Genomic DNA, 27,415 nt, shown 5'->3' on the forward strand with positions numbered 1-27,415 from the left:
TATCGTTCTTGGTGTGAATGGGCCTTTACTCTTGTTTCCAAATTTAAGTGGCATTTTAGAGTACCTCACCACGGCTAGGTAGTGTAAATGTGTAATCTTGTGTGTTTTTTTGTGTCTTTTTGCATTGAAGAGGATGTTTTCAGTTCTTAAAAGGACAATGTTTTCAGTGTTTTTATCTTCAAATATATATATATATATATATATATATATATATATATATATATATATATTTATATATATATATAAAACCTGTGTCAAACATAAAATCTTAATGTTTACTGTGAGCTTTTTATGATGAGATTTTATATTTCCTACTGTATTCTTTTTTTCCTTTTATATTTCCTGTGTTGTCCCCTCCTCTCCTCTCTGTTGTTACTTTTCTTCCTTTCCCCTGGCTGTATCCTTGTGACACAGAGAGGGAGAAGAGAGGATGGGTGTGTGTGTGTGTGTGTGTGTGTGTGTGTGTGTGTGTGTGGCAGGGGGGGTTACTCAGTATAAAACCTCAGTCTGAGAAAACGCCTCTGCAAACATACCCTGTCGCTCCTCTATATCTGCTTCTCTCGCTCTCTCTCTAGCGCGCGCGTTCACGCTGTCCTTCACTCCCATGCACACACTCGCTCACTTCATTCTCTCTACCTCTTTGCCGCCTCTGCCGTCCCTCATTCTCTTCATTACCTAGTGCAACTCTGTCCACCAGACAATGGGATCGACTTTTTGGGAGCGCGTGTGAGCACTTTGCATGCATGCACGCGTGCGTGTGTGAGAGTGTGTATATGTGTGAGTGAGATTGAGTGGATGTGGGATCTGTGTGAAAGCTCTATCCAGCCTGCCCAACGGATCCAGTGAGCCAGCTTAACAAACCAGGCGTGCAAGGAGCTAGGAAAGCGTGTGAGAGCGTGTGCATGTGGGTCTCTTTCACCCTCACGTGCTCCTCTACACATTTGGGATCCTAGGGCTTGGCACCTTTCCCCTGGGACCCCCCCTGCACCCTCTGTCTTTCTCTCTCTCTCTGCGGTCTCCTCTTCTCCAGCAGTCACCATTTCGGCTCCCGGCAGACCCACGCTGGCTGCCCAGCCACTCCCGCGCCTCAGCCTGGGCAGGAAGACCCTGGTAGCGGCTGCTGTAGGGGTCATGCTGGTGCTGGTGCTGGTGGTGCTCATCCCTGTGCTGGTCAGCTCCGTGAGCAATGACAACAGCCACTACGAGATGCTGGGCACCTGTCGAATGGTGTGCGACCCGTACCAGAACAAGGGCACCACCACGGGCATCACCAGCACCGGCTCTTCTGTGCAGGCCGAGGCCGAGGCTCTGGCCGACCACAGCAACATGCCTCCACCCTCCACGCTCCTCCAGGGGCCACAGGGGAAGCCGGGCAGGCCAGGCAAACCCGGACCTCCAGGGCCACCAGGGGAGCCAGGGCCCCCGGGTCCAATGGGGCCCCCGGGGAACCGGGAGGACGGTGGCCGAAACGGGGTTCTGAGTCTTGACAAGGATGGAGCTATCAGCACGGTTACATATAACACGCACCCACGGGTGGCTTTCTACGCGGGACTGAAGAACCCTCACGAGGGCTATGAGATCCTCAAGTTCGACGATGTGGTCACCAACCTCGGCAACAACTATGATGGCACTTTGGGCAAGTTCATCTGCAGTGTTCCGGGCACGTATTTCTTCATCTACCACGTCCTGATGAGGGGAGGTGACGGCACCAGCATGTGGGCTGACCTGTGTAAGAACGGACAGGTGAGTGCCAAATTCTTAATAAGTTATTTTTTTTTTGCTGTTGAAAAGCTTAGCTATCACATGATCATGATATATATACATATATATATATATATATATATATATATATATATATATATATATATATATATATATAATATATATTCTTATTTACATAAGTTAATTCAATTTTATAGTTTTTTCAGTTTTTATTTTATTCTGATCTTTTTCAAGTATTGTTTCTAAAATCGTGTTGCATATCTATAAAGCGCATTTCTTCATCTCGTGTTACAAGTACGTGCTTGTGGTTTGAGCTGGTATTCACAGAGCGGATCTAAAATTAATTAAGCTGTTAATAATGACCCCACAGAGGACAAAAAAGACTGTCGTTTCTCTCTCCTCCGTTTTTTTTTTTTTTTTTTTTTTTGTGAAACTGGTGGGAGACGCAGTAACATCTGCTGTGAGTTCCTCGTCCCCCCAGAGCACGCGGGTGAAGTTCGCACAGCTGCGGCGCCACACACCCGGCGAGAAGACACGAGCTGAATGCGCTAAATGCGCGCTGACATTGTGCGCGTGTCCCCGTTAACAGAGGACAGAGATTCGATCTCTCTCTCTATTTTGAGGAATTGTCTTAGCATGGGACACTTAAAAGTTTGCCACTCCAAACTTTTTTATGAAGTGTCCAGTGTGTTTTAAAGCGCATAATTATAGCCTATATCTTTTTTTCCTAATATATATTTAGGAGAATGTATTTTGTTCATCGATATAAAGGCCTACATATTCCAAAGTTACATTTGGTGTTATCAATTTTATCAAGGCTATTGTCATTACACATAGTTAAAGGGAAAATTTCCATTTATTTATTTGCAGTAAATGTTTTACCGCGAATGTGGCAATTTTCCGCACGAAGCTTAGCCTATTAACATAATGCTCATTAATTATGGGGTGAGAACAAAAATGCCAAAATTAGATAACAAAAAAACGGCAGCGCGTGCCAAATCGTGCAACTTCATGAACTTATAATCACAGTGCCAAGCTACAGCCACAAACACATCTTATTATCCCAGCAATATATATATATATATATATATATATATATATATATATATATATATATATATATATATATATCAGGAAACGACCGTTTAATGGTATTGTAGCCTGGTATTGTGGTATTGTGTGTGTGTGTGTGTCTTTCCCTCTGTTCAGAGCTTTTGTTGTTTGCGCTATTTAATGATCAAATGTGGAGTTAGGCTACGAGATACAGTGACACAGTGACACGTCAGAAACTGCACTTTAGACTATAGACAAAAGTGTAACGTCCGATGTTTAAGGATCTGAGACTATTGTTAAGGTTTTGTCGACAAGGTTGTAATTCCTGATACAGCATTTATTAGAAGACCGTTATATATTTATTCTGTATAGTTTGGCACGCAAGACTAACTCTCAAGAGGGAGAAAAGCGCACGTGAAACATCATCCACAGAGTTCTGCCGCACGCGCAACGGGGGTGAAAGATGGAATATAATTATACAGTATACTTCAGAGTTCCTTCAGGATTTGGTGAACAAGAATTTGCATTTCCAAATAGTCCTACTGAAATATTGCATAGTTTCGGAAGTGTACAAAGACACCACAAGGCCAGTTTTGACTTAAAAAAAAAAACTGTCCTGTAGCCCAGGCAGACAATTGACAGCATATTTCATAAACATACTTAATCACACTCATTTAAATGTAGGCTAATTTCAGGCACTGCAATGGTAATTATATGTATATAGCTCTAATTTCAATAATTAAATATTTCATTTGTCAAAGCGTAGGTGTATCTGCTCTGATGTGTCCTTATATTGTGAGCTTTAGTGGTTATAAACTGTCTGGCACCAATATACTGCGTTATATTGTGCGTGTTTTACATAAACCAATCAATTAATAAATGCCTTTCAGACATTTTTCAGTTACAATCTGTGAGTTCACAACGATCAGCCTACTGGCTGATCACAGAATACACTTCAAATTTACATTTCAAGCTCTTTAATTTGCGCATGTATTTCAGTTAATAGAAACAACTTAAATGTCTCCCATTTGCTTCGCTTCGACAGACAACGTGGCCCATAAAGTGTATTTGTCAACATGTAGCCTATTTTTAACTGTTTAGCAAGAACTGCACCTGATATTGATAATGGGTTGAGGAGACTGGAGAGCATCACCTGGAGGGCGCGTGCATGTGTTTTTAGTCTATCTGTGGCCCGGTCCGGAGGTCAGCGCGCGCAGGACTCAGTGTTGCCGCAGCAACCGGAGCTTTCGCGAGACAGCCGATATTTCAGTTCAGATAAATACAATTACCGTGGGTTATCTGACTGCCGCCGCCGCGAACATCAAGCAGCCGCTCTTAGAACATGTAACTCCCAAAAAGAAATTGTCAAAGAGGAAAGAATGGCAGACGTTTAAAAGTTGGCCTATAAGGGTAAGCAGAAAAATGAAAGAGATAATAAAAGGAAGCTGTAACGGTCACTGTAATATCTGGAATTGAAATATGTTTCTTTGTTCCCAACATGTCTTAAACTCTCTCTCCCTCCTCTGCTCATGTGTGTCTCACTACCCCTCCCTTTCTATCTCTTTTAAACCTTATAAATGTAATCATGTTCTTCTTCATTAGATCAAACTAGGCCGCTCGCTGAGACAGAGTTCTTATAAGCGCTGAGTGTCTTTTATTCTCTAGCTGCCATATTAATGTAACTCGTCTGGTCCCTTGGTGCCATGATAATGTGGGCAGATCGCTTCCTCTTAATTAAGATGAACACTTGCTTCTGTCACAGACACATTTTTAATCTGATTACTTGTGCTTTAATCTGAACACATACCTACCAATCAACCACAGTGAATTGCATTCCCCGCCAGAAACTATAAACAGCACTTGGGAAGATTGCAAGTTAGCAGACAAACTTTTTAGCAGAGACGTTTACAAAGGTCTCTATACTTCTCTGTTGTGCAGCTAAAAAGTTTGTCTGCTAACTTGCAATCTTCCCAAGTGCTGTTTTAGGTTTCTTTGTTTTCCCAGTGTCCTAACTAGATTGCCTAAGCAAAACCCATAAAAGAAGTACACTAATGGCAAAGGCAAGAACAGGCAAAAACTGCAGGGAGCACAGTACAGCATTAATGAAGTGTGTGAAGGAAGAGCATTGGGAGAGCATATGTTGTCGTAAAGCACCGTCTGTTGAACACAATGGGTCCTGATCTCTAGAGACCCTCCTCACAGACACTCTAGGCAGACATGGGAGACAAGCCTTCCTCCTGAGAGCAAGCTAATCTTTATAAAGTGGTTACCGCCTCACTAATTAAACCGCTATTCCAGATCAAGCAATTGCAGCAGTGTGTGTGTGTGTGTGTGTGTGTGTGTGTGTGTGTGTATGTGTGAATGGGCATATAGGACCTCAGGCGAGCTGCTGCTGAATTAGCTGTCTCACATTATCCCTTAACAGTTTAAAAGAAACTTTCACTTTGTTGTATCCCTCTTACTCTGAATGTATGTGAACGCAGTATAGTGTTTCTCAATGGCAGTGATGGAGTGCTAACAGACTTTCAGCTAGTCTGCTGTATCCCTGTGGACTTACTCTATTCTTCAAGCGGCCACTGACCATACCACCATACAGACCCACACAGCTGGTGTGCAAAATGTGTACGTGAGTGTATGAGAAAGAAAAAAATTCTGGTGAGACTGTATTTCTGGGTGGAAAATATTAGCGCTGTAATTATTTATATTTAATGGATTTTAGCTTTAATACACATGCTCGTACACAGAAGATGCATTTCTTTTCATCCATTTCCACTCCTCTTTCCATGCTCCTTCTGTTTATTCCTTGCCATTCATTTTTTTTCTTAATTTGCCAAGTCAAACCCCCCCCCCCCCCCCCCCCCCCCCCAAATCACATTTCTGCCAGATGGACATGTAGGAATGGCTGCGAGTTCCTTTTGAAACTCTACTGGCTTTGCAAGGAATTACACTTCAAATGTGATAAAGGAGTAAAAAAGAAAAACTGGGAAAAGAAAAATGCGTTTGTAGTGTGCCAGAGTCTTTTGAATCGTAATTAAAAACTTTGAACCACATCCAGATTGTGCTGGCACCTGTCCTCATGTTCCTTCTGTTGATATTGTCATTAATCCACCCAAACCCATTCTGACTTCAATTATAAGCAAATGCATCCAGGCACTCTTTGTGTTTCTCAAGAGGCTCCTTTGGGATAATCTTGCTGTCTCAGACCACACTCTAATGAACACACACATATTCAAGCATGCGCAGATGTGCGCACTGGTATCTGAAGATTCACCTGTTTGGTTTAAAGCTGATTTATAAAGTACAATATGTGTAACAGTAAGCTACAATAAAGGGACACCCTAAAAATTGAATTTCTCTCATAATTTACTTACCGTCACGTATGACGTTTTCTTTTGCCTTGCACATAAGAAGTTATTTTGAAGAACTGTTTTCACCCATACAGTATAATGAAAATTAGTGGGGTCCAAAACAGCATTGGACCCCACTGACTTTAACTGTACAGACAATACAATTTTTCAAAATATATTATTTTAAGTTCAACTGCAGAAAGGAAGTAATACAGGTTTACAAAGACAAGAGGCTGAGTAAATCATGACGATTAAATCATTTTCATTTTTGGATGAACCATCCCTTTAATCATGAAATTCACTCAATCCTTCTTTAAGAGGGACCTATTATTACAAGATGCCCATTTTTTCAAGAGGTAATATTGGTCTTAGGTGTCCCCAGATGTGTCTTTGAAGTTTCAGCTCAAAATACCCCACAGATCATTTATTATACCATGTTATAAATGCCTAATTTTGAGTAGAAGGAAAAACACGTTTTCGTGCATGTATCTTTAAATTCAAATGAGCTGCTGCTCCCTGCCCCGCTTTCTAGAAGAGGGCGGAGCCTGTACAGCTTGTGCTTTGGAATATATACAGATGGTTGGTCTGGGAACGCCCCCGGGAACGCCCCGTCACTTGATGTGAATTTAGCCCCTGGGGGAATACATCGCCTTGGCGCTCATTGAAATACACATTGAGGTGCTGTGTCGTTTTCTGTACCGCCAATAAACAAACAAATAATGAATTGAAGTTCTACATCCTTCCTAATGAACACACAGAACCGGAAAGGAGAACAAAATGGCTACAAGCAATAAATAGTAGTGTAATACTTCTGTGATGTTCTGTAATACCTCTATAGTACTTCTATAGTATGTCCCAAAATACTATAGTATTCCTTTAGGATTACTATAATATTTTGTCCTAAAATACTACAAGATTCCTATAGTTGTTTTTCATAAGGGATGTCTCATTCAAATTAGCGTTATCAGCTGAAGGCTCGCTTGATAGGCCAATCGCTACGGTCTACACTCAATGCAGACTGCAGTCTGTGAGTTAGGGATCACTGTCAGCACAGTCCCTCGGCAACCTCGTACTACTGATCACCGTTTTACAAAAGGATTAATAGTTTGGAGTGAAGCATGTGTACAATTGACCTATGGCTAAGCCACGCCCCCTCAACTCACTCGGACAAACAGTCAACATTCGGTGACAGGCGCTATGGCAGCTGTCACAGTAGGAGACATTTCACAGGAGGCAATTGATGATTTTTGGAGACAGAAAGATTATATAGATATATATTTTGGTAGAAAGTTGTCTAAAATATTGTGCTTTAATATGTAATTAATGGTTCATGATCAAATTAAATATGTACAGGTCTAAGTTGCATACGTTTCCAGGAACGTTTACCATCTTTACCAAGAGTACCTCTCCGTTAGTTTGGTGCTACAGTATTTACATGAATCATTCAGCACAACATGGCTAACATTTGTTATCTCGGTTATTTACAGATACATTAATGAAGCTAAGTGACATGATGTACAATGCAGCTAGAAGCTAACGTTAACTTGTTCTAATGTTAGGCTAATGTTACATTAGAGATGTTAAAGATAATGTTCAAATACGTTGTTGACTTATCTTAGAACAGATGTAGACATCCTTGTTTAATTTATCCACGTTTAGTTGGTGTTGTGGTCTACCCCATAACTTAATCCAGACAGTTATCTCGGTTGAGATGTGGCTTGGGAAAGGGTAAAAAATAGACACCGTCGCCCAGCCTCTTGGGATACCTAGTGTTGGAGTTGCATGTACCCCATGCACACCGTTTGACCATTTTAAACTTAAAATGACAAGAAAAAACATATAAAAACAAATGAAAACTGACTAACTGCAATGCATTTCAATGGACGAAGAAGCAAATAATGTCCGAGTGTATGGGTTAGCTATGTGCACTGTGATTGGCTCATCGCATTTGGTGGCATGGCTTAGCCGTAGGTCAATTGGTAAGTGACAAGGTTTTATGGAGTTATAGTATGCAACACGAAAGTTGATTGAGTTATAGGCTTGTTACCGCTACAGCAACCGCGATGTCTTACCTGGAGATTCAACCAGATAACAAAATATGTCTGGAAACGACACCTCTGGCCATTTGGTTGGGTTATTGAGTCAGTTTTGAATTAAATAAGGGCAATCATAATGTATTGCTGTTAATTTTGCAATGTTCCGTTCCCGGTCGCCAGGCGTAAATGACATGAAATACGACATTTTGTCATTCAAATACACACAACGTTCGTGGTGTTTTCCCCCACGCCGACCACGCCCCCAACTATGACTAGTTGCCGACTGTATCTATAATCTGCCAAAAACATCACGCTGATGTTCTTTATCATGATGAAAGTTTATTATCTGCATGCGTTTTAAAGCCATATCAATCTAAACTTCTGATATATGGTTTTCTACAGTCAGCTTTGACATTGATAAATCTGCATATTTTCATTTGAAATTCTTAAATTTGATCAATAAATCAAATTAGAATAATAAGGCACTATAGAGTGCCGAAGTTATAACGTCACTTTGTAGGCCAAAACGCGGAAGTGAGTTAGCATTTTAGCACTTCCGGTTCCCTCCCCCTAAAGTCTATGGGTTTTTTGAATGGGTTTTTGCTAAATCGCCAGAAATAAGGTCTGTGGTTAACAAAGCCTCTAAATATTTTCACGTTTGGATGTATGACATAAAACACACCAGTTATAACCTGCAGGTGTTTTTTTAAATTTTATTGTGTCTGCTTGTGGTTTTTTAAACTTTATATAGGCTTCAAAATGTATACATTTTGGATTAACTTGTAAAGATTATCTTGATAGACAAAACATGTAAGGGTCACAACTCTTTGATGAACACAGATCTTATTTTTTGCGATTTTCCAAAAGTCTATGGGGAAAATGCATAGCTTTTCGATCGAGGGAACCCATGCGCCGCTAACTTCCGAGTTGTCCAACAAAGTGACGTCATAACTTCGGCCCTCTATTATGGCTGTTACCAATCAAATTAAATAATTTACACTGAAAAATTACAACCGCATTAAATAATGTTATGAGAATGTTTAAAAAAAAAATGAATATACAAATATGAAATATTGGAATGAATGATATTTTTAATGAAACTAAACCACCAGTAGGTGACGGCAGGAGACCGTCTTAATGAGTGAGTCATTAAGCCATTTATTTAAACGAGATTCGTTCAAACGGTTCGTTCAAAACGCTGAATCATTCAGTAAAGAAAACACGGTTATGTGTTCCGGTGAGATGCTTTATGATTCTGCTATGATCTTTGTTTGGAACTATTTTCGCTGCTGAAATAGAACAAAAACAGTCAATATTGTGTCCAAAAATGTAGGCTAAGTGACTTAATATTAATTGCTTGTTTATTGAACTGTCATTGTGTAAAATGAAATCACTCACACCTTCAATCGTGATGGTTTTCAGCACTCTTGATCGTGTGATGTTGCTTACCTGTATCATATGTTATAAATATAAAAACTTATATGTTGATGTTTATATGCTATATGTTCCCTGAGTTTCTTTGTGTGAGCTACTCTCATTTTTTTCCATTTCTTCTCATGAGGCGCGAGCCTCAACAACACAACCTTGTTACAGTCAGCGGCTGTTTTAGGATTGGTTGGCAGTCCAAATGGCAGGAGATATTTTTTTTAACAATAATAATTTAAACATTAAATTACATTTAAAATGAACAAATATTGTAAGTAAACAACAATAGCCCAAGTTTAGAATTTTTTTTTTATTAAGACTATTTTTAGGTGTGAACCCCTGGCCACGCCAATGCTGTGAAGGTAAACAGCAAGTAAAGAAATCCCATTTGTATATACCTTTGTATTAAAGGGGAGGTTGATTATGATTTCACTTTTCTAACTTTAGCTAGTATAGGCCTATGTATTGTTGCGTTAAACAACATAAACAACGTTGTCAGCATAAACAACATCTGCAAAGTTACAACGATCAAAGTTCAAAGCAAAGGGAGATCTTTTCTTTTAAAGAAATTGCTTTTTAAGGACTACAAACGGCTGTTAGGGACTACATAAGCTTCCTCCCGGGTTAGTGACATTACTAACCCTAAAATTGACATAAACCCCGCACCCAGGAACATGCCACAAAGGCCATGAGAAGAGGATGAGTTGTTGTAGTAGAGCACATTTGGGAGTCTGCTCAAGCTGTCGCACCCATCTTTTCACATTTATTGCAATACAGTACTTAACATAAAGGCAATAGCTTGTCACTCTGTAGGCATCTTACAACAGTTCCCTCACTAGAGATTTATAGATTATCATGACATAATATGCTAATCAATGACTTGAAGATAGTAACTCCACATCAATCACATCAAAACTCTACATAAATTCATCAACTAACCATTCAGAAACATCCTATAGCATTCTGCATGTTGTCACTTCTTCTTGAGTATCTCCATCATTGTCGGACTCCGGTTTAAACAAAAGGCTAAAAGTTTTGAAGCTGCTAACACACACACACGCACGCACGCACGCACGCACACACACACACACACACACACACACACTGTTGATGCTCCACCCTCTGTGCCGGGAGCAGCAGGTAATTTGCATTTAAAGCGACACACACAAAACAAAGCGTTTTTTGCTCACCCTCAAAAAGGGACTGTAGCAATGTCCAGGGAAGAAGGAGGCGGGAACCGGCGAACAATCAAAGAAACTTTATTTAAAATAAAACAAACAAACCAAAATACAGCCAGCAGCCCCTCGCGGACAACTGCTGGCTACCGCTCGCGGAAGACTGCTGGCTAAAATAAAATACAAAAAAAAAAACACAACCTAAAATACAGGCCTGTTCCTCTCTCGATCATCAACGTCGTTGCTCCTCCTTTATGCTTCTGCTCCTCCGTGAGAGATGCGAGACCGGTGTGCTTCACAGGTGTTGCTCATTAGCAATCGCACCACCGGTCTTGCACCGTTCTCTCACGTCCCTCGGCCGTCTTGTTCGCCACAGGGACAGTTTTAACACGCTATAAAAATGATCTGTGAGGTATTTTGAGCTAAAACTTCACATGCACACTATGGGGACATCAGATACTTATTTTACATTTTGTACAAAGGGGCATTATTCAACCCATTTAAAGTGAAAGCAGCGTAATATACAGTGCCTACTGCTGTATAGGCTGTTAAAATGAATCAAACAACAAAAGGAAAACAGAAAATCAACTTTAGTAGCTTTAATAAGTACACATTTCTTACTTGAATGCTGCTGTTAAAAGCTCTGGCGAGTAGATAAACATGGCGGACTGTGTACTGCTCACTCAGGACAGGGTCTATGCTAATACTGCAGGACAGAGTCTGTCAAGTTTTGGGAGGGCCTGTGCAATGTGATGTCACAAAAACTAGAATCTGCAAACGGCTTGTTCTGAGAAACTGCTTATGATTTATGGGGATAAAAAAGGGAAGTGGGTAGATTTTTAACACTGTAGGGTGTTAACTTTTGCATGAATTTTGCATAATAGGTCCCCTTTAAGATGTCTTTAAGCATAGTGTGCGCTTAAAGGCAATTGTTTTTACATGCATAAAATGTGCTAATATAATTAACATGATTTACTAGGACAAATATGAATAATATATGTGTACAGTATATGTGTGTGTGTGTGGGGGGGGGGGGAGCACACTTCACCATCTGGAACAGCAAAAACGTGTTTTTAATTAGAGTTCAGTGTTCAGTTATTAGATTCAAACAAATTGCTCATGTTTAATTACACTGCGTACATAAATGCAAGTGTTGTTCATTGGTATTTGGATGAGAAGAGAGACAAGTAATGCACTGCTAGAGGGAAAACGTCCCCCGGATCAATACTCTTTATGCAAGAAACAGGAAAAAATTCATCCAGTATAGCTTGTGCTATAATTATTTTGGTTGAAGTATACAACATTTTTCACTCGTCTTTTCGGTCAGAAACACACTTATTATCCTCAAAATAATCTCCTAAAGAAAGTCTGCAGTGTCTTTTAACAAGTCCAATAAGCAGTCCTCTTAAATAACAGCTTGTTAATTTGCGTTGGAGTTGTAGGGTGTAGCCTACTTGTGTTTCAGTCAAACACATTCTTCTCGCTCTCCACTCTTCTAATCAGCTGTTGAGGCACTAGGGCGGGGCCTTTGCCCCTGATGTGATGTCTAATTGGACACTAAATTTGCCGCCCAGTGGAGCAGAACATTAAAACCAGTCTAATTGGGTGCTGTAGGGTTTTAGCAGTGGATTTTCCCGTATGCCACACATGTCACATGTGTCGGGGTGAGACGGAGCAAACACTGCGGAGGAATCCATCATTTATTTATAGGCGAGAAACTATACTTTTAAAACACAGACCTTCTACACCTCAGCTCTATCATTCAAATATCCACCCAGAGAGATTTCAGCGGAACTGCTGTGAGCGTGTATGTTGAATATATGCACTAAAATAGCCGCGCATTCCTATCTGAGTGACTGTGGCCTGGTCTGTGACTAGAGACCCTCTACTTCTTTTAAAGTGAAGAAATCAACACTCTCATTTACATGCGGTGATAACCAAACCCTCTCGACTCATGTGTTCACGTGTTCAACACACACACACACACACACACACTCTCTCTCTCTCTCTCTCTCTCTCTCTCTCTCTCTCTCTCTCTCTCTCTCTCTCTCTCACTCACTCTGCTGTCTCAGGGAATAACAACTTGCCCCTCGGCAAAGTTCCTCTGTAAACATCTTGATGCTTCAATTATGCTTCCAGAGACTCCACTCAATTCCACTCAGACGCACGTAGGCTACGTCCGCTGCGACTCCCTCGCTCAGCCCACTTACTTGATCGAATTAGTCCGCGCGTGTACGTGCGTGTTTAACGCCCCGATCACCTTGGAAAATAAACAACAGCTACTGTAACATTACAGCTATCCGCCCAGCGCCAAATGATGAATAGGGCAATTCATGAAAAATGTATCCTGCAGCAAAAACCGTGCGTTTCTCCCTCGCTCCCTCTCCTCATCTTTCTCACCCTTTTCCTTAGTCTCCCTCAAGACTTAGAATTACTGAACTCTCCTCATTATGGCACCGAGAGGAGGTGAGACGACTCTATCACACGATAATGCAGCGAGATGTTTCATTAAGCAGCTGCACTGCTCAGAGGTTTCAGAGAGGGGCTTCATGTAGAGGTCAGGCCACTGTGTGCACTCCAGGAGTTCGTCTTCAGGGGGATCCGCCACTTGTGGTTTAGGGGAATATTTCTTGCTTTAAGTGTGAGGTCACTGTTAAGTCGAGCTTGACTGACAGTTCTTTTAAAACAAACCAATTAAACTGCATCTGTTTGTCTGTTATATCAGTGACAGTAGCACACACTTTAGTTTGTGATTGTTTGCATTAGTTTGTCACTTTCTACCTAATGTAACAAACTTTTTTTAACAACTGTTATAAAATATTGTTGAGAAGATTCAGAGAGAAAATACTTTTTTCAAACTTTTTAATGCCAAGAACCCCCAAATATAATGTAATTATCATGGCTGGTATATAAAGGCAATGATTAAAAAAATGTAAAAACAGGTGTATTTGCATGCATAAAGCCCCGTTCACACCGCCAGCGACACGCAGCGACAAAGCTACATGATCCCATTCATTTCAATGGAGCGCTGGCGACATCCGGCGACACGAGCGACATTGACCGTTGGCGACAGAATGTGGGCGTGTCAAGCGACAAGAGACAAGCGACAAAAGTTGAGAAATTTCAACTTTATGCAAATGAGAAGCGATTTTCGCGAGCGACAACCAATAGAAAAGAAGCCTTTTCAGTAGAGCTCACGTCACCGTCTCGAGTGCAGGCAAGACAGAAGAGTTCGAGGATGATTACACTGTTTAATATGATTTAACTGTAACCACATATATGGATATAATAAAATGATGCATGGAAAAGAAACTGTCGACAGTCTCAGTGAGTTTAATTCATACATTTATAGTTCGAGTTGTCTAATTTTATGATGCAAGTTTAGTACTGCTGCAGTTCATTTTACAGTTTCCCCTGCATTGTTTTGACTATTAGGGACAAGAAAATTGATTATTTGTCAAATACCAATGACGTTTTAGTAATTTATGACTGTATGAGTGAGTTTAATTTGTTGATTGATCGAGCGTTAATCTAGTAAACTATTTCATCCACTGAACACTGCTGTGGTAATATAAAAACACTCTCCCAACAGCAAATACTGTTTCTTTTGAGCCTAATTCCTAGTCAAATTAAAATTGTATAGTTGTATATATCACTTGTGATGGTATTTGGTATAGATATGGCCAGACGTGCAGTCTACCAATAACATTAGAGTGACAGCACTACGAACGCCCACAAGCGACTTCACAGTACAGAGCCGAGTATGGCGTTATTTTTTAGTCAAAAGTTATGAGCGTGTAAGACATGCTCACGAGCACATTATGTTATTTCACACGCGCAAAAATGAACCTTCAGCTGGCATGATAAAAGTCCTCGCGCACAAATTCAACAACCGAGAGGTGTACAGGTAGCTGCGAGCGAGCGCCTGGCATACTCTCATAGGTTAACTCTGCTTGTACAGTGGAATCCTGCTCGCGCGCAGCGGGCTTCTGCTCGCGGAGTGCTGTTTTGCTCGCGCAGTGGATTTCTGCTCGCTCAGCTGATTTCTGCTCCCTCGAGTCTACATGACTTTTGACAATTTGGGGGCGGAACCAAGGAGGGCACTGACCCTCTTATGATTGGTCACTTTAATCGTAATCACAACCACAGGGACTTTGTACTTTGATTGACAGCTCTCATTACAGGAAGCACGGAGTCAAAGTATCTGACGGAGTTTTTTTTTTTTTTATTGAAATATCAAGATTTACAGACAAACATGGCTGCATAACTTCCTTTTCTTTAGAATAGGATACAAGGACAATATAGTCAGAGGGAGCAGCTCTTAATGCAACAAGAATATAAATGTAGTCTTAGTACAAAAATAAGGATATTTGTAAGCAAAATAAACATTTTAATAAATAAGCGGTAAGGAATTATAATATAACATGACATAAGGGGAGAATTCAGTCTTTGTTCATCCATTTATCTTAGTTGGGAAGTGTTTTAGGGTATCATATATTTTTTATGCTTTAGGACCTTTCAAAGTTTTTAAGGAATTTATATACAGTTTAAATTCATTTTTAAAAAAAACTAAAAAAAAAAAAAACTCCGTCAGATCCTTTGACTCTGACTTCCTGTAATGAGAGCTGTCAATCAAGGTACAAAGATGTCCCTGTGGTTGCGATTACGATGAAAGTGACCAATCATAAGAGGGTCAGTGCCCTCCTTGGTTCCGCCCCCAAATTGTCAAAAGTCATGTAGACTCGAGGGAGCAGAAATCCACTGCGCGAGCAAAACAGCACTCCGCGAGCAGTGCTGCGCGCGAGCAGGATTCCACTGTACAAGCAGAGTTAACCTATGAGAGTATGCCAGGCGCTCGCTCGCAGCTACCTGTACACCTCTCGGTTGTTGAATTTGTGCGCGAGGACTTTTATCATGCCAGCTGAAGGTTCATTTTTGCCCGTGTGAAATAACATAATGTGCTCGTGAGCATGTCTTACACGCTCATAACTTTTGACTAAAAAATAACGCCATAGCCGAGCGACATACAGCGACTGTCACGGTACTGATCCACTTTTGCGACACGACACGTGGTGTCGCACGCCTCTCCACATTTGTAAGTTGATGAGCGTTCGTCAAGTTTACCGCTATGGGCGTGGTTTTGACCCAGCGGCCAGTCTAGAACAAAGGCCCCTCGAGAGACTACTTCTATTGGATAGACGCGTCGCGTTTGACGGATGCATTTGCATAAAGATGGGCATCGGCCAGCTTTTTGACGCGCAGCATTTTTCCAAATGAAGCGCCGCCTTCCCGGGATGCTTTGCGGGCGCGTTAAAGTCGCGTGACGTCACCCATAGGAATAAAGTGGAGTGCGGCGCGACTGAAGTGTCGCACGGACAAGTGGATCAGTACCGAAAGTCGCTGGCGGTGTGAACGTTGCTTAAGTGCCTGTTTATATTGTTAAAAGTAGTAATATTAGGCTAATTGTTTGCTTAACATAAGAATTTGCTTTGTAATTTAAATTTAAAGCCTAAAATATATTGTTTATATTAAGCTTACAATTTATCTTTTTCTTCTTGTATGCCAGATTTTTGTGGGGCTGATGTGACAAATATATACCCCTCTTAATAAGATCTAGATTTGGTTATAAAAGACAGCACATGTTGTAAACTACCTGTCTGTTTTTGCAAAAAAAAACTTTATTAGAATAGATGACACTTAAATGGCTTTTGCAAGCAGTCTAAAAATCTTTGTGAATAATTTTATTTCCAGATTTTTTTTTGATTTTTTTTTGCGGGGGCTATTTTGTGAACTGTCTTCCTTGACTTCAGCTACTTGAACTGTGCATGAATCAGCCTGTTTAAATTTCTTTTAGATGCATAAGTGTGAGTAACTGATGGAAAGCTGCTCTGGCATTAGCTGATGGCTGTTGGCATCATCTTCTTTAGCCAGCTGGCCCTCGTCTATCACGGCCATCAGCAGACGACATGATTATTTAAACTCCTTCTCAGTAATAACTTTATTAGAAGTAGGCTACTTCTGAAGTTTCATCCAAAACTTTCCTTTTAACCGCTATTCACCGTTCATTCTCAGTGCAAACACCATGGCCCGCACTTCTCAAACAGTTCTAATTATTGTTTAAACATTATATCAATGTTATTTAAGTTTTCCTGGAGATCGCTGACAAGACGGAGAGCAGCTGGGTAGATTAATCTCTCCGGGTGTCTCTGCGACAGATGGAAATGAAAGCGTGGCACCTTCACTTTTGTTCTCCACTCAACTTATCTTGTCCTTAATCAGGTTTGCTTTGCTAATAAACCCAAGTGAAAAAGGAACACACGTCCGTCTCTAATGTCCTCAGGAATTTCACACAACCAGCAAGCATCTGGCTCACTCTCGTCCACGAGGGGATTTTTCTCCGAGCACTGTGTGAAGAGCTCTGCTAAACCTCGATCAGGGATGCAGCTCACAGTCCACCTTTTAAGTATAATTAGAGGCAGGCGCAAGCTTCAATTAAACTACACTACCACTTACCTTCTAAGAGCCTGTAATAGGGTAGAAGTCAACTGCAAATGAAAATTAGCCAGGTTCAAAATTGTACATGGTCCCTTTTCAAATAAATAAATAAACTATAAACTGGTGTCAGTCACAGAAAAAAAAAAACAAGGAAGAGAGAAGGAAACAGGGGGACTTGTCCATCAGGATTAGTTTGCTTTCCATAGATGAAATGTTTCATATCGTTCAGAGACAGATCAGTCTCTGGCAGGGAGATGCTGCTGACATCTGTAAGAATATCCACTGGCTTCTGCATGCGTTTCAGTCGCAGCACGCTTAATCTCTCCATTGACTGTATTAAGAAATCGAGCCAGGAAATTTAAAGTATAAGGTGTAAGGTTTGATTTACTAAGGTGCAGTTTTGGTACGTAAATTCCAAGGTGTATTTTTGATTTCAATAATAGGCTACATTCACTGTAAAAAAAATAAAAAAATAATAAATGCTGCCTTACATTTTTAAGTAGGCTACAGTCACCTTGGTTGTGTAAGTCATTTTCACTTAAAGCAGCACTATGCAGTTTTTTTGGCTTGACTGAACAGCTTCGGAGTTATTGGAATGGTTATATGACTCTTTTCGGGTTGAATGGTGGTCGTCTCGCCCCCCACCCGGTGTGAGTGGAAAACCGCACTTGCAACTTTGGGCCGGCGGACCGCCGTCAGGAAGTATCGCATGATTTCAGCTCTCGATGTAACGAATTGCTTTACGGCACTGCACACATTACACGCATACACGCCCCCATCCAGGATCCGGCTAGCTATAAGAACAACTATCGTCCCATGGCAAAGCCGGCATATAAGAAGCAGAAAGCTAGAAAAGCGTTGTCGGACGAACAGAGAAAGAGGAAACGGCAGACTGACCAAGCGAGGAGTCAGACACGAGTAAACATCGGACCTGCGTTTTCAGAATGGCGAAAAAAACGAAGAAAGTGCAGTCGGAAGAGTCTAGAAAAAGGTAACGAGAATCTGACAGCGCGAGGAACCGGACAAGAGTCCCACTCAGTCAGGCTTTCATTGTTAAAGTTGATTCCTGCGATTATCATGAGAACAGTTGTCAATATCTCACATAATTATCAGGACATAAATAACTTAAGCCTACACGTTGTAAATAGTGTAAATGAGCGCAATTTGCAAACTATTATGATAAATTGCAATAATCATGTCTAACAACATCATAACGGACAATGGTCCGAAATAATGCAACATACATGATACAATTTATTGGTGTCATCTGGCATTTAGGCTCAGGTAAGCCGGTAGGCTACTTTATTATTATGAAGTGCAGAGGCCGTGAGTGCAGATACGCTCTGCGTGAGTTGTATTTACGACAGTAACGTTAAATACAAGTACTCTACAGGGACTCTAGGGATCGCTGTTTGACAAAAACAGAAATCCTGCATAGTGCCGCTTTAAAATACAATAAACTGACTTGACTTGAGTTGAATCTCGGGGGGAAAAAACTGTTAAAAAAACTTATTTTTATTAGTTGAAGTAAAGTAAAAACATGTTGTGTCATCATGTCATTTTTACAGTGTTTCAACTATACAGATGTATTACGGTTTTACAGCTGATCAGAAAAAAGTCCAAACAATAAACTGGGGTTTGATGACTATTTAAAATAAACTTAATCAGCTCTTATATATGTTTTACAGAGAAAACATTTTATAAAAATTGAGTTTTTATTTTATTACACTATCATTTTTGATTTTTGAAGGTTCGTGTCACACTGAAGAGTACTGGCTGCAAAAAAAATCCGCTTTGCCATCACAAGATTAAGTTACATTTTATAAGTATTAAAAAACAACAACACTTATTTTAAATTGTACAAATATACAAATACTCTATTTCTGAACAATAAAAATGCAGCCTTTAAAAATGCAGCCAGAGAATAAGACTTTATAAAAAACATTTTTTATGTTATGTAAAAACATTTATATATAAAAATAGAAACATTGGAGATTATTTAGTGATATCTTGACTTTGGTAGGTATCCTAATACTATCCATCTATATAAATTGACAAAACAAATTATGTCAGATTATCTACATGTTTAGACATTTATCTCTCTGATCAGTCACATAAATCTTGCATTATCACCAGAGAGGTCATTCTCTGAAAGTCAAAAAGCCATTACATGACGAAGTCTATAGACGCATGGCATGTATGTGCTCTGAGCACACACCGACTGTTTTCTAAAATAGGGACAAACAGATGCGTGTCAGAGCAGGGCCGCCGGTTTCCGTCTGTTTGAAATGCTAAATGCAGGCTGTCTGTCGCCCTTACCCAGCCCTAAAGCCCAGCAATGTCTTTGGACTTACATTCTTTGACTTTGCCCAACTATACCTCCTCCCTCCGTCATTTGCTCCCCATGGACCTGTTTTGCAGCTATTTCACTCCATGTAAAATAAACACTCTGGGATAAATATGTGCTATATGGCAACATCTGTGGCATGCTATTGATTACCACAGAATATCATTTCAACTCAAACTTCAGTTTGAAAAAAACAAACACAACTGATAATTATTCACTTATAAAGGAAGTCTATTTAGGGCAAGTGCGCAACGGAATGCCCCATAGACCATTGTAAGTGCATATACACGTTTTTAGTTTGTTTTTACAACTAAGGTACAATTAACAATTATTCTCTGTGTTAATTGACAGAATCACAAAAAAGCTTTCTAAAGAGCCCAGAATATTCATTTAAATCTCAGCGTTTGTTGCAGTGACTGTCTTTGTTAATTATTTTGTTTAGGACTCGGCTAACACAGATTCTCCGAGGGCATCATAAAGGAAGGTTTACCGTGGACCTCTTAGAGGCAATTGATATATCCATCTTTCTATTTGATTTCTGTTTACGCAGAGTTGAAAATGCCTTGTGGTGTCTCATTGCTCAGGATATAATTTATAGTCATAGTGACCTTACCAATGAAATCAGTTTTATAGTATTGTCAATCAGAACACAGTTTCTGTCATTAAGTCTTTATAAGAGTTTTTTAAGCTTAGATTTCAACCGCAGTTCAATTGCTTTTTAATTACCCTGAAATGATATCACAACACAGACAACAACGGAAGTCCGGCTTCCCAGAGGAAGCTAATATAAAAACTAAAAATATAAAGATTAAAACGTGTTTCATCGAAATCCTCTCCAACAAATCCCACGCACTCCCAGGGCACTAAGAGCTCACCCTTTAATAAGGCCGCCATGCAGACTGTGTGTGCTAAAGGCGGATTATTTGACATTAATATGCACCGGACGATCGTCACCAAGGATTCAGAATAGCAGACTTTGTTTGCACATCGATATTAGACTCACCAGATTTAATCAAGAGGGTAAACAATGAATAGAAAAAGGATAGAGAATAAAAAGAGAGACAGGGCGACACAGAGTCATCTGGGTTGAGTGACGGGCAAGTCCTCTTGCATTTGACCGACAGCGACTTTATGTGACGACAAGACGCAATAGAAGCTCTCCGGTTGCTTTATTGCACTGAATGTGCAATCCAAAGCAGACCTTACAGTACTTCTGAATTAAATGCTGGCACAATATTTCCTGAACACATCTTTAATGTTTATGGCTTTATAGAACATTTATTTATTATTTTTTTATTTTTTTATTAGTAGTAGTCACAAAAAAAACTATTCATAGCCACAGCATCATACACTAGTAATTATTTAAAACTGTCCATGACTCGTATATGTGTAAGGCACAAACTTTGAATACAAATCAGTTCTTTCTTTTGTTCTAATTAACATCTTTTGATTAATCTCAGTATGTCAAAGCAAAATGTCACTCACTCTTTTTACACTATTGGTTATATTAGGGTTGTGGGTGGGGAGCATGTTGCTGATGGTCAATATGAATCTGTAAATTTCAACCGTTCACCTTTATCTCACCTGGTCTCACATGAATTGAAAAAGGATTGAGAAAAATGGCAGACTGAATATTCATGCAAGTCTGGGTTCATCTCACTCTCATCTTCTGAATATACTTGATATTGAAGACTGACAGAACTATTCCATTAACAAAGTAATTCACAGCTCCAGGGTGGCAGACAAAACTAAGAATTTTGTAATATCAGGAAAGTGTTGCTAATGTTTTAAAACATGTAGATGACGGCAGAATAATAATTAATTTACCCTTTAAAAAGTAATTATTAATATTTAAAAGAAGACTTGTAAAATGAGCATGATGGTTATAAGGTAAAATGTACCGATTTAAAAAATATATATATATTATTGCAACACTTACTAGAAGTGAGGTTGGGCAGTGAAGATGGTGGACAGATGGCACCAGGGTCGGAGTCTGTCTCTCTTAATACTTTCTCATTTATATCACAGCCGCCTGTTCCTCTTACCTGAGCTATTGATCGTCTGCTCTCGACCTCTCAGACCTAAAGACATGGATATAGATGTAAATAGAAAATAGAAAGAGGATAAAAGTGGAAAGAGAGAATGAAAGCGGAAAGTCCTAAGATGATTAAGAAAACGAATTGGATGGAAGAAAAAACAGACATGCATGTGAAGAGATTTATAAAGGAGAACATAATCTCTGACAAGAGAGACTCTTGGTAAATCAGGTAAATAAGAAGTTTCTTAGCGGAGAGGAAGGACGTTAACCAATATACAGTGTTCTAAGTATTTGGACAATTTAGCCAAATTTAGAAATATATGAATAAAAAAATAATAAAAAAAATCAAGCTACATTTATTTCGAAGAAATATAGCACACGCAGACTTTTCCAGCAAAACATATCAGGGAAAATAAGGCTGTAACAACACTTTCTGGTTGTCAAAACAATGGAATATGTGTATAATTTTGGTTTAATATTTTGTTATCTACTGAAATGACATTCATATAATTCAAGTGTGGCTTCAGCAAATATACAAATATGCAAATATACTTTGGGGTACTTTTAAATACAGATGTCCCAAAGACTTTGTCCAAGAATCCTGAAGCTTTCTGATTGCTGTCAAACTACCATATCTCACTCTTTTCCATGGCCATGGCCATGTCACATTTCTCTCTATTCCTTCTTGCACTGTGCTCTGTCCATCATAATTAAAGAACACATTACAGTCTCTGGCTGACAAACCCACTGCCATTCAGCTCAAAAATGAAAACTAATGAGAGGGCTCCACTGCTTTTGCTGATCCTACCGTGTCCCTGAGGAGGGCTGGTCCACCTCTCCAGGTGATGGAAAGCTCCAGATCCTTCTATCTCTTTGGCTCAGAAAGAAGAGGGGGAATTTCGGCCAATGTCACCCAAGCTGCACAGCATTCTTACGCTGGCACATGTGTCAATGTGTCCGATCAATAAGGAACAATTCTGGCAAGAGCTGCCTCAGCACAAAATGAAAAACACAGCAGAATCATTCGATTTGAAGAAATTGACAGCTCTTTTCTAGATAGCTTCATAACATTCTCTCTCCCTCTGTTTCTTTATTGCATTTTCTTTCACCATTTGGTTCGTCACTAAAATCATAAGCCGATATATGGCCCTATTGAGATTTTAGTAGCCATCTCTGGTAAATTCAGAAGACCTGATTTGGTTCAATTTAATCATTCCAATTCAACCTTTTGCAATCCTCACAGTGCTGGCCTTGAGTAACTAAGTTTACATATTTTGTTGGCTACTTACCTAATAATTAAATAAGCATGAAATATTGATTGATTTTAAATTGTTTGAAAAGATTATTTATCAGACTCCGAAGTTATGCATATTTAATAAACCTGGATATTCATACATGCCAGTGTAAGCATGGATAACAGTTGTGTGTTTTCATTCCTGCATTTCAGATTGCGCTTGAGTAAAGTGTATTTAGCAGCAGCTGGTAAACCAGCACTGCACCGCTATCCATTACACTTCAGCACTGCAAGCTCATGTGTCCCTCTACAGCCACTGTACCACAGCCCAAACATCCATATGGCCTTGACCTCAGGGAATCCCCTCTGCCAGAGTATTTACAGGGTGTTTGTGTGGATGAACGAAATTAGACAGCCACACACGCACATGCATACCCGCAAACAACAGCCAACTTTTCAATGGGACAGGTGGCGATATAATCAATCCAGCCATTTACTCAAGCAACACAAACATACTATCTCTGTTCCAAAACCTAGAGAGCTGCCTCGCGTTCGTACTGTCTAAGCAGCTGCCTTGTGTAGGCATAGGTAGCAACTCCACACACCACACATATAGCGCTACACACAGAAGATGCATTGCATGATTCAAGCAATTGATTAATAGATTATACTTGAATTGGGAAATACAGAAATCTCACAAGCTCACATTTAATTGACAAATTTCGATTTATCTACAAAATCTGACCCATAACTGTTGTTTCTCAAATAGAATGATTAAAAAAAACATATTTCAGTTCGGTAAAGCCAATGCACATGTGCAGTCCCAAGCGTACGTCTTAGGTTACTGACTGATTCAATAGAAACACAACTTCTAATAGCAGCTGCAGTGATTCAATGACTTTACCAATCGCCCATTGGCACTTTTATATAGAAGGCGGGACTTATTCTGTCAAATTGCTGCACTTTGTCCAATTCATAAACTGGGTCTCTTCGGAGGTTGCATTTGTCCGTCTCATGCACCATCAAAGCTGCATCATTTCAGAAAAGCAACCATTACATTCCAAAGTAAGATAGAAATTACAGTAATCTTTGCTTCACAAGAAATAAGACAGCCTCGATGACGTTTGTGGCCGACAAATGGGATCTCAGAAAGGTGCAGCTTTTGAAATGAGACAATACAAGTAATATGAGTGAACAATTTTAATATTCATAATCTTTAGTTTGACATTAGCATGTTTCTAAGTTAACGACACAATATTCAGCACTCAAATACTGGGAGGGAAAAAAAATCTATAATTCGCAATATTGATTGTAAAATAAGTTATCTCACCGAATTTGCGTTTTTGAAAGTGTATTTTTCACTGCATTCTGGAATTGCCTTTTTCACAAAAGATAGATGCAGAGATATCTAAAAACATGGCAGAAATTGGGTTAAAAAATATTTGTTTTAAAAAAGAATATTCTGGCATTATCCAAACCCGTATGTCTTTATTTCTTCTGTACAGTGAAAGTCTATGGGGTCCATTGTTGTTTGTTTGAATTCCAAAGACCTCCATTCTATGGGCAAAAACAGTTTGTCAGTCTTCTGTTGTTCCACAAAATAAAGTAAGTCATACAGGTTTAGAACAACACAAAGGATCAGGACAATTTTGGGTGGCCCTGTAAAATTTCCTTTTATACAAAAGGCAAAGCATTGGTTTGTTAGTATGTGTGAACGCAGCAGACTGTACATTTTACTTAGCAAAGTCATTTCTGACTCTTCCCCTTCCAGAACCCTGGTTCCCTCTATATTTCTTACTAGTATTGCCAAAGAGCGAAAGCCACATAGTGTGGGAGGGACACACTTACACACACCAACTCCGCCACACACACCACCATACACTGGTGTCGATTATAATAGTGCACCGGGGTTTGCTATAACACCCCTGCCTACGGAGTTTCTCCCTTGAGTCTGTAAAAATCCTTTCAAACAGAACTCTTAATTAGATGTAAAAGAAGTCATCTAGAACCAGAACACAAGGACACACAAATACACACCCACACAAACACTTCCTTCCTTCCTAATTTTCTTAATAAATAACACAGACATTAGCACTTATCTGAAGTTGAACTTTATTTCTGATAATGAACTTGGAAAAAAAGTCGGCCAGTCACATTCAATGCTTTTAAAACACATTTTACAGGTTGTTGTGAGTGAGATCCAGACAGACAAGCTGTACGTATTCATGCCTTTACCATTTCAAAATTGTATTCACCAGACAGATGACAGAAATCCTCAGCAATTTCCCTAACGCTGTTGTGTGGTACTCGAACAAATCCACACATATTAAATCCATCAGTGTCTCAATCTTCTCCCGGCCCGCTCAGGTGAACGGTAACAGTTGTCATTAATTTGAAGCCAGTCTGAATGTGTGTCAACGATTACGTGTTTTTATGCATCCTAGAGTCTTATGTGCGCTTATGTGTTGGTGGATATCTGATACTTCCTATTTAATGAGGGATATTTAAGCAGAGGTTGCAGATTTTAAGCATCAGTGTCAGAAAACGAGATTGGCACTATATTGTATTCATTACCTTGGTGTGAACCGTACAGCTGAACGGCTTGTGTGTTTTTTATTAATAGCTTGAGAAAGCTATCCATAACATCACCATCACAATGGCAGTTGCTTGGCTGGTGCAGGACCTTCCATTTTTGAGAAGTTACTTGTCAAAAAGTTATTTAGTCATAATAAACGGATAATTGTAAATGGACTACGATGCCTTTTGGATCCAGCTGGTATATTTACAGCATCTACCAACCATCACAGGCTAACAGAACCATGCAAACCAGCTAAACCTTGACCGACTGTGCCAGACAGACATTATTTTCTGTTACTGAACCTCCTTGTTTGTTTTCTCTTTCTCTTCTGTAGGTGCGAGCCAGCGCGATCGCTCAGGATGCTGATCAGAACTATGACTACGCCTCGAACAGTGTGATTCTGCATCTGGACGCTGGCGATGAAGTCTACATCAAACTGGATGGTGGCAAAGCCCACGGGGGCAACAACAACAAATACAGCACCTTCTCTGGCTTCATTCTTTATGCCGACTGAATATATGAGCGTAAGAGAGAAGGAGTGGGAAAGAAAGAGATATAGTGAAAGGAACAAGGAAGTGAAAGAAGGAGCATTCATCATCTCAGAGCTTTATTTTATCAGGATCTCTCCATTGTTTCAGCACACATTTTCACAGAAAGAGACTCAATGGAATTAGGTTCAGCTTTTCTTCGAATCACCTTATTGTTCGATAAAAGACAAGGAAATAAAGTGATAAAAGTGATGTTTTTCTCTTTCAATGTTGAAAGGGCATCTTTGCGTTTCTTGTTTTAAGACTCCAAGAGTGACTGGCAGAGACCTTTAACCTCATCATCATGTGCTTTTCCTCAGTAAAACTTTCTTTACCCACAGATATCTAATGTTAAAAATGTCCCCTGGCACCCTGCTGAAAAAAGTATTTATATAATTGTAACACTCATGTCCATTCAATTTCTCCTTACCTCGACATTGGACAAAGCACCCCCTGTTGGCTACTGTTGATTAATGATTTCCATCTGCATTCTTTCAATGTCTGTTGTACTTCGTTGGGACTTCAGTAGCTGATGAGAATTGTGAATGAATGTTATTCCTTAAATACTCAATTTAAACAATTGATACTCTGCTACCCCCTCTTCCCATAACTCCTTTCCTCCCCTGTCAATTAGCACTCGACCCTAAACTCCCTCCTCTCAGCCACCTTCTGCCCCTCTGCGCTCCTGCGGAAACTGCAGATGACGTTCTCTTTCTTTTGAACATGAGTGACAGTAAATGATGACTTAAAGGATGCTTATATTTTAGTATTAGTTAACTTAAAGTAGCATGAATGGAGAGTCTGTGATTGACAAAAAAAAAAAAAAAAACAGATGGATATTTTTCTGTAGCTAAATTATTATTTTTTTTAAACAAAGTAGCGTTTGGCAAATCTACAGTAATAATACTTGATTATTTCCTTTTTGCTTGAGTTGTCATTATAACCTGAACATTACGGTGAAATACAGAAGTCAGAAGTGTTTGTTAAAAAAAGTTTTGATTTTCAAGAGGGGTGAGGGATGCATTTCTGGGGAGAGTTGAGGTGCGGTTGAGGGGCTTCACTTATCACTCAATCATTTTTGCAAAAAAATGCAACAACATTCAGTGAGAGCATTTAGAATATTTGTATTTATTTTATCCTGATGGGACGAATGAATATGTGCAAATGAAGTTTGTTTGTAAGCGTGCATGTGCGTTTGTGAGTGTGAGTGGTGTGTGAGTGTGTATCAGTACCAACACCAGAGCATGAACTACATTTTGTCTTTGCCACATTATTGGTTTGAGAAATGTTCTATGCTTTAGCAGGTCAAAGATGTGATATAGAGCCAATGAGATTGCATCAGACACGTTTAGCTAAGCCTCTACAGAGAAGATTTAAAAGAAACAATAAAGCTGTAAATTGAATAAATCTATTGTATGTTTGTCAGTCCTACTCTATC

The 27,415-nt window shown here is 39.7% G+C and overlaps 1 protein-coding gene across 1 annotated transcript; it reads left to right on the top strand.

Annotated features, from left to right (window-relative positions):
- The first annotated feature begins 455 nt into the window (after positions 1 to 455).
- c1ql1l2 (complement component 1, q subcomponent-like 1-like 2) lies at positions 456 to 27,415 on the top strand. Its single transcript, XM_077212684.1, has 2 exons — positions 456 to 1,743; positions 25,785 to 27,415. The coding sequence occupies exons 1-2, from the start codon at positions 1,132 to 1,134 to the stop codon at positions 25,962 to 25,964; spliced, it is 792 nt and encodes a 263-aa protein (XP_077068799.1). The 5' UTR covers positions 456 to 1,131; the 3' UTR covers positions 25,965 to 27,415.

The sequence above is a fragment of the Siphateles boraxobius genome, unplaced genomic scaffold (assembly GCF_051911475.1).
Source record: "Siphateles boraxobius isolate OS27281-9 unplaced genomic scaffold, OSU_SipBor_1 66, whole genome shotgun sequence".
Classification (NCBI taxonomy): Eukaryota; Metazoa; Chordata; class Actinopteri; order Cypriniformes; family Leuciscidae; genus Siphateles; species Siphateles boraxobius.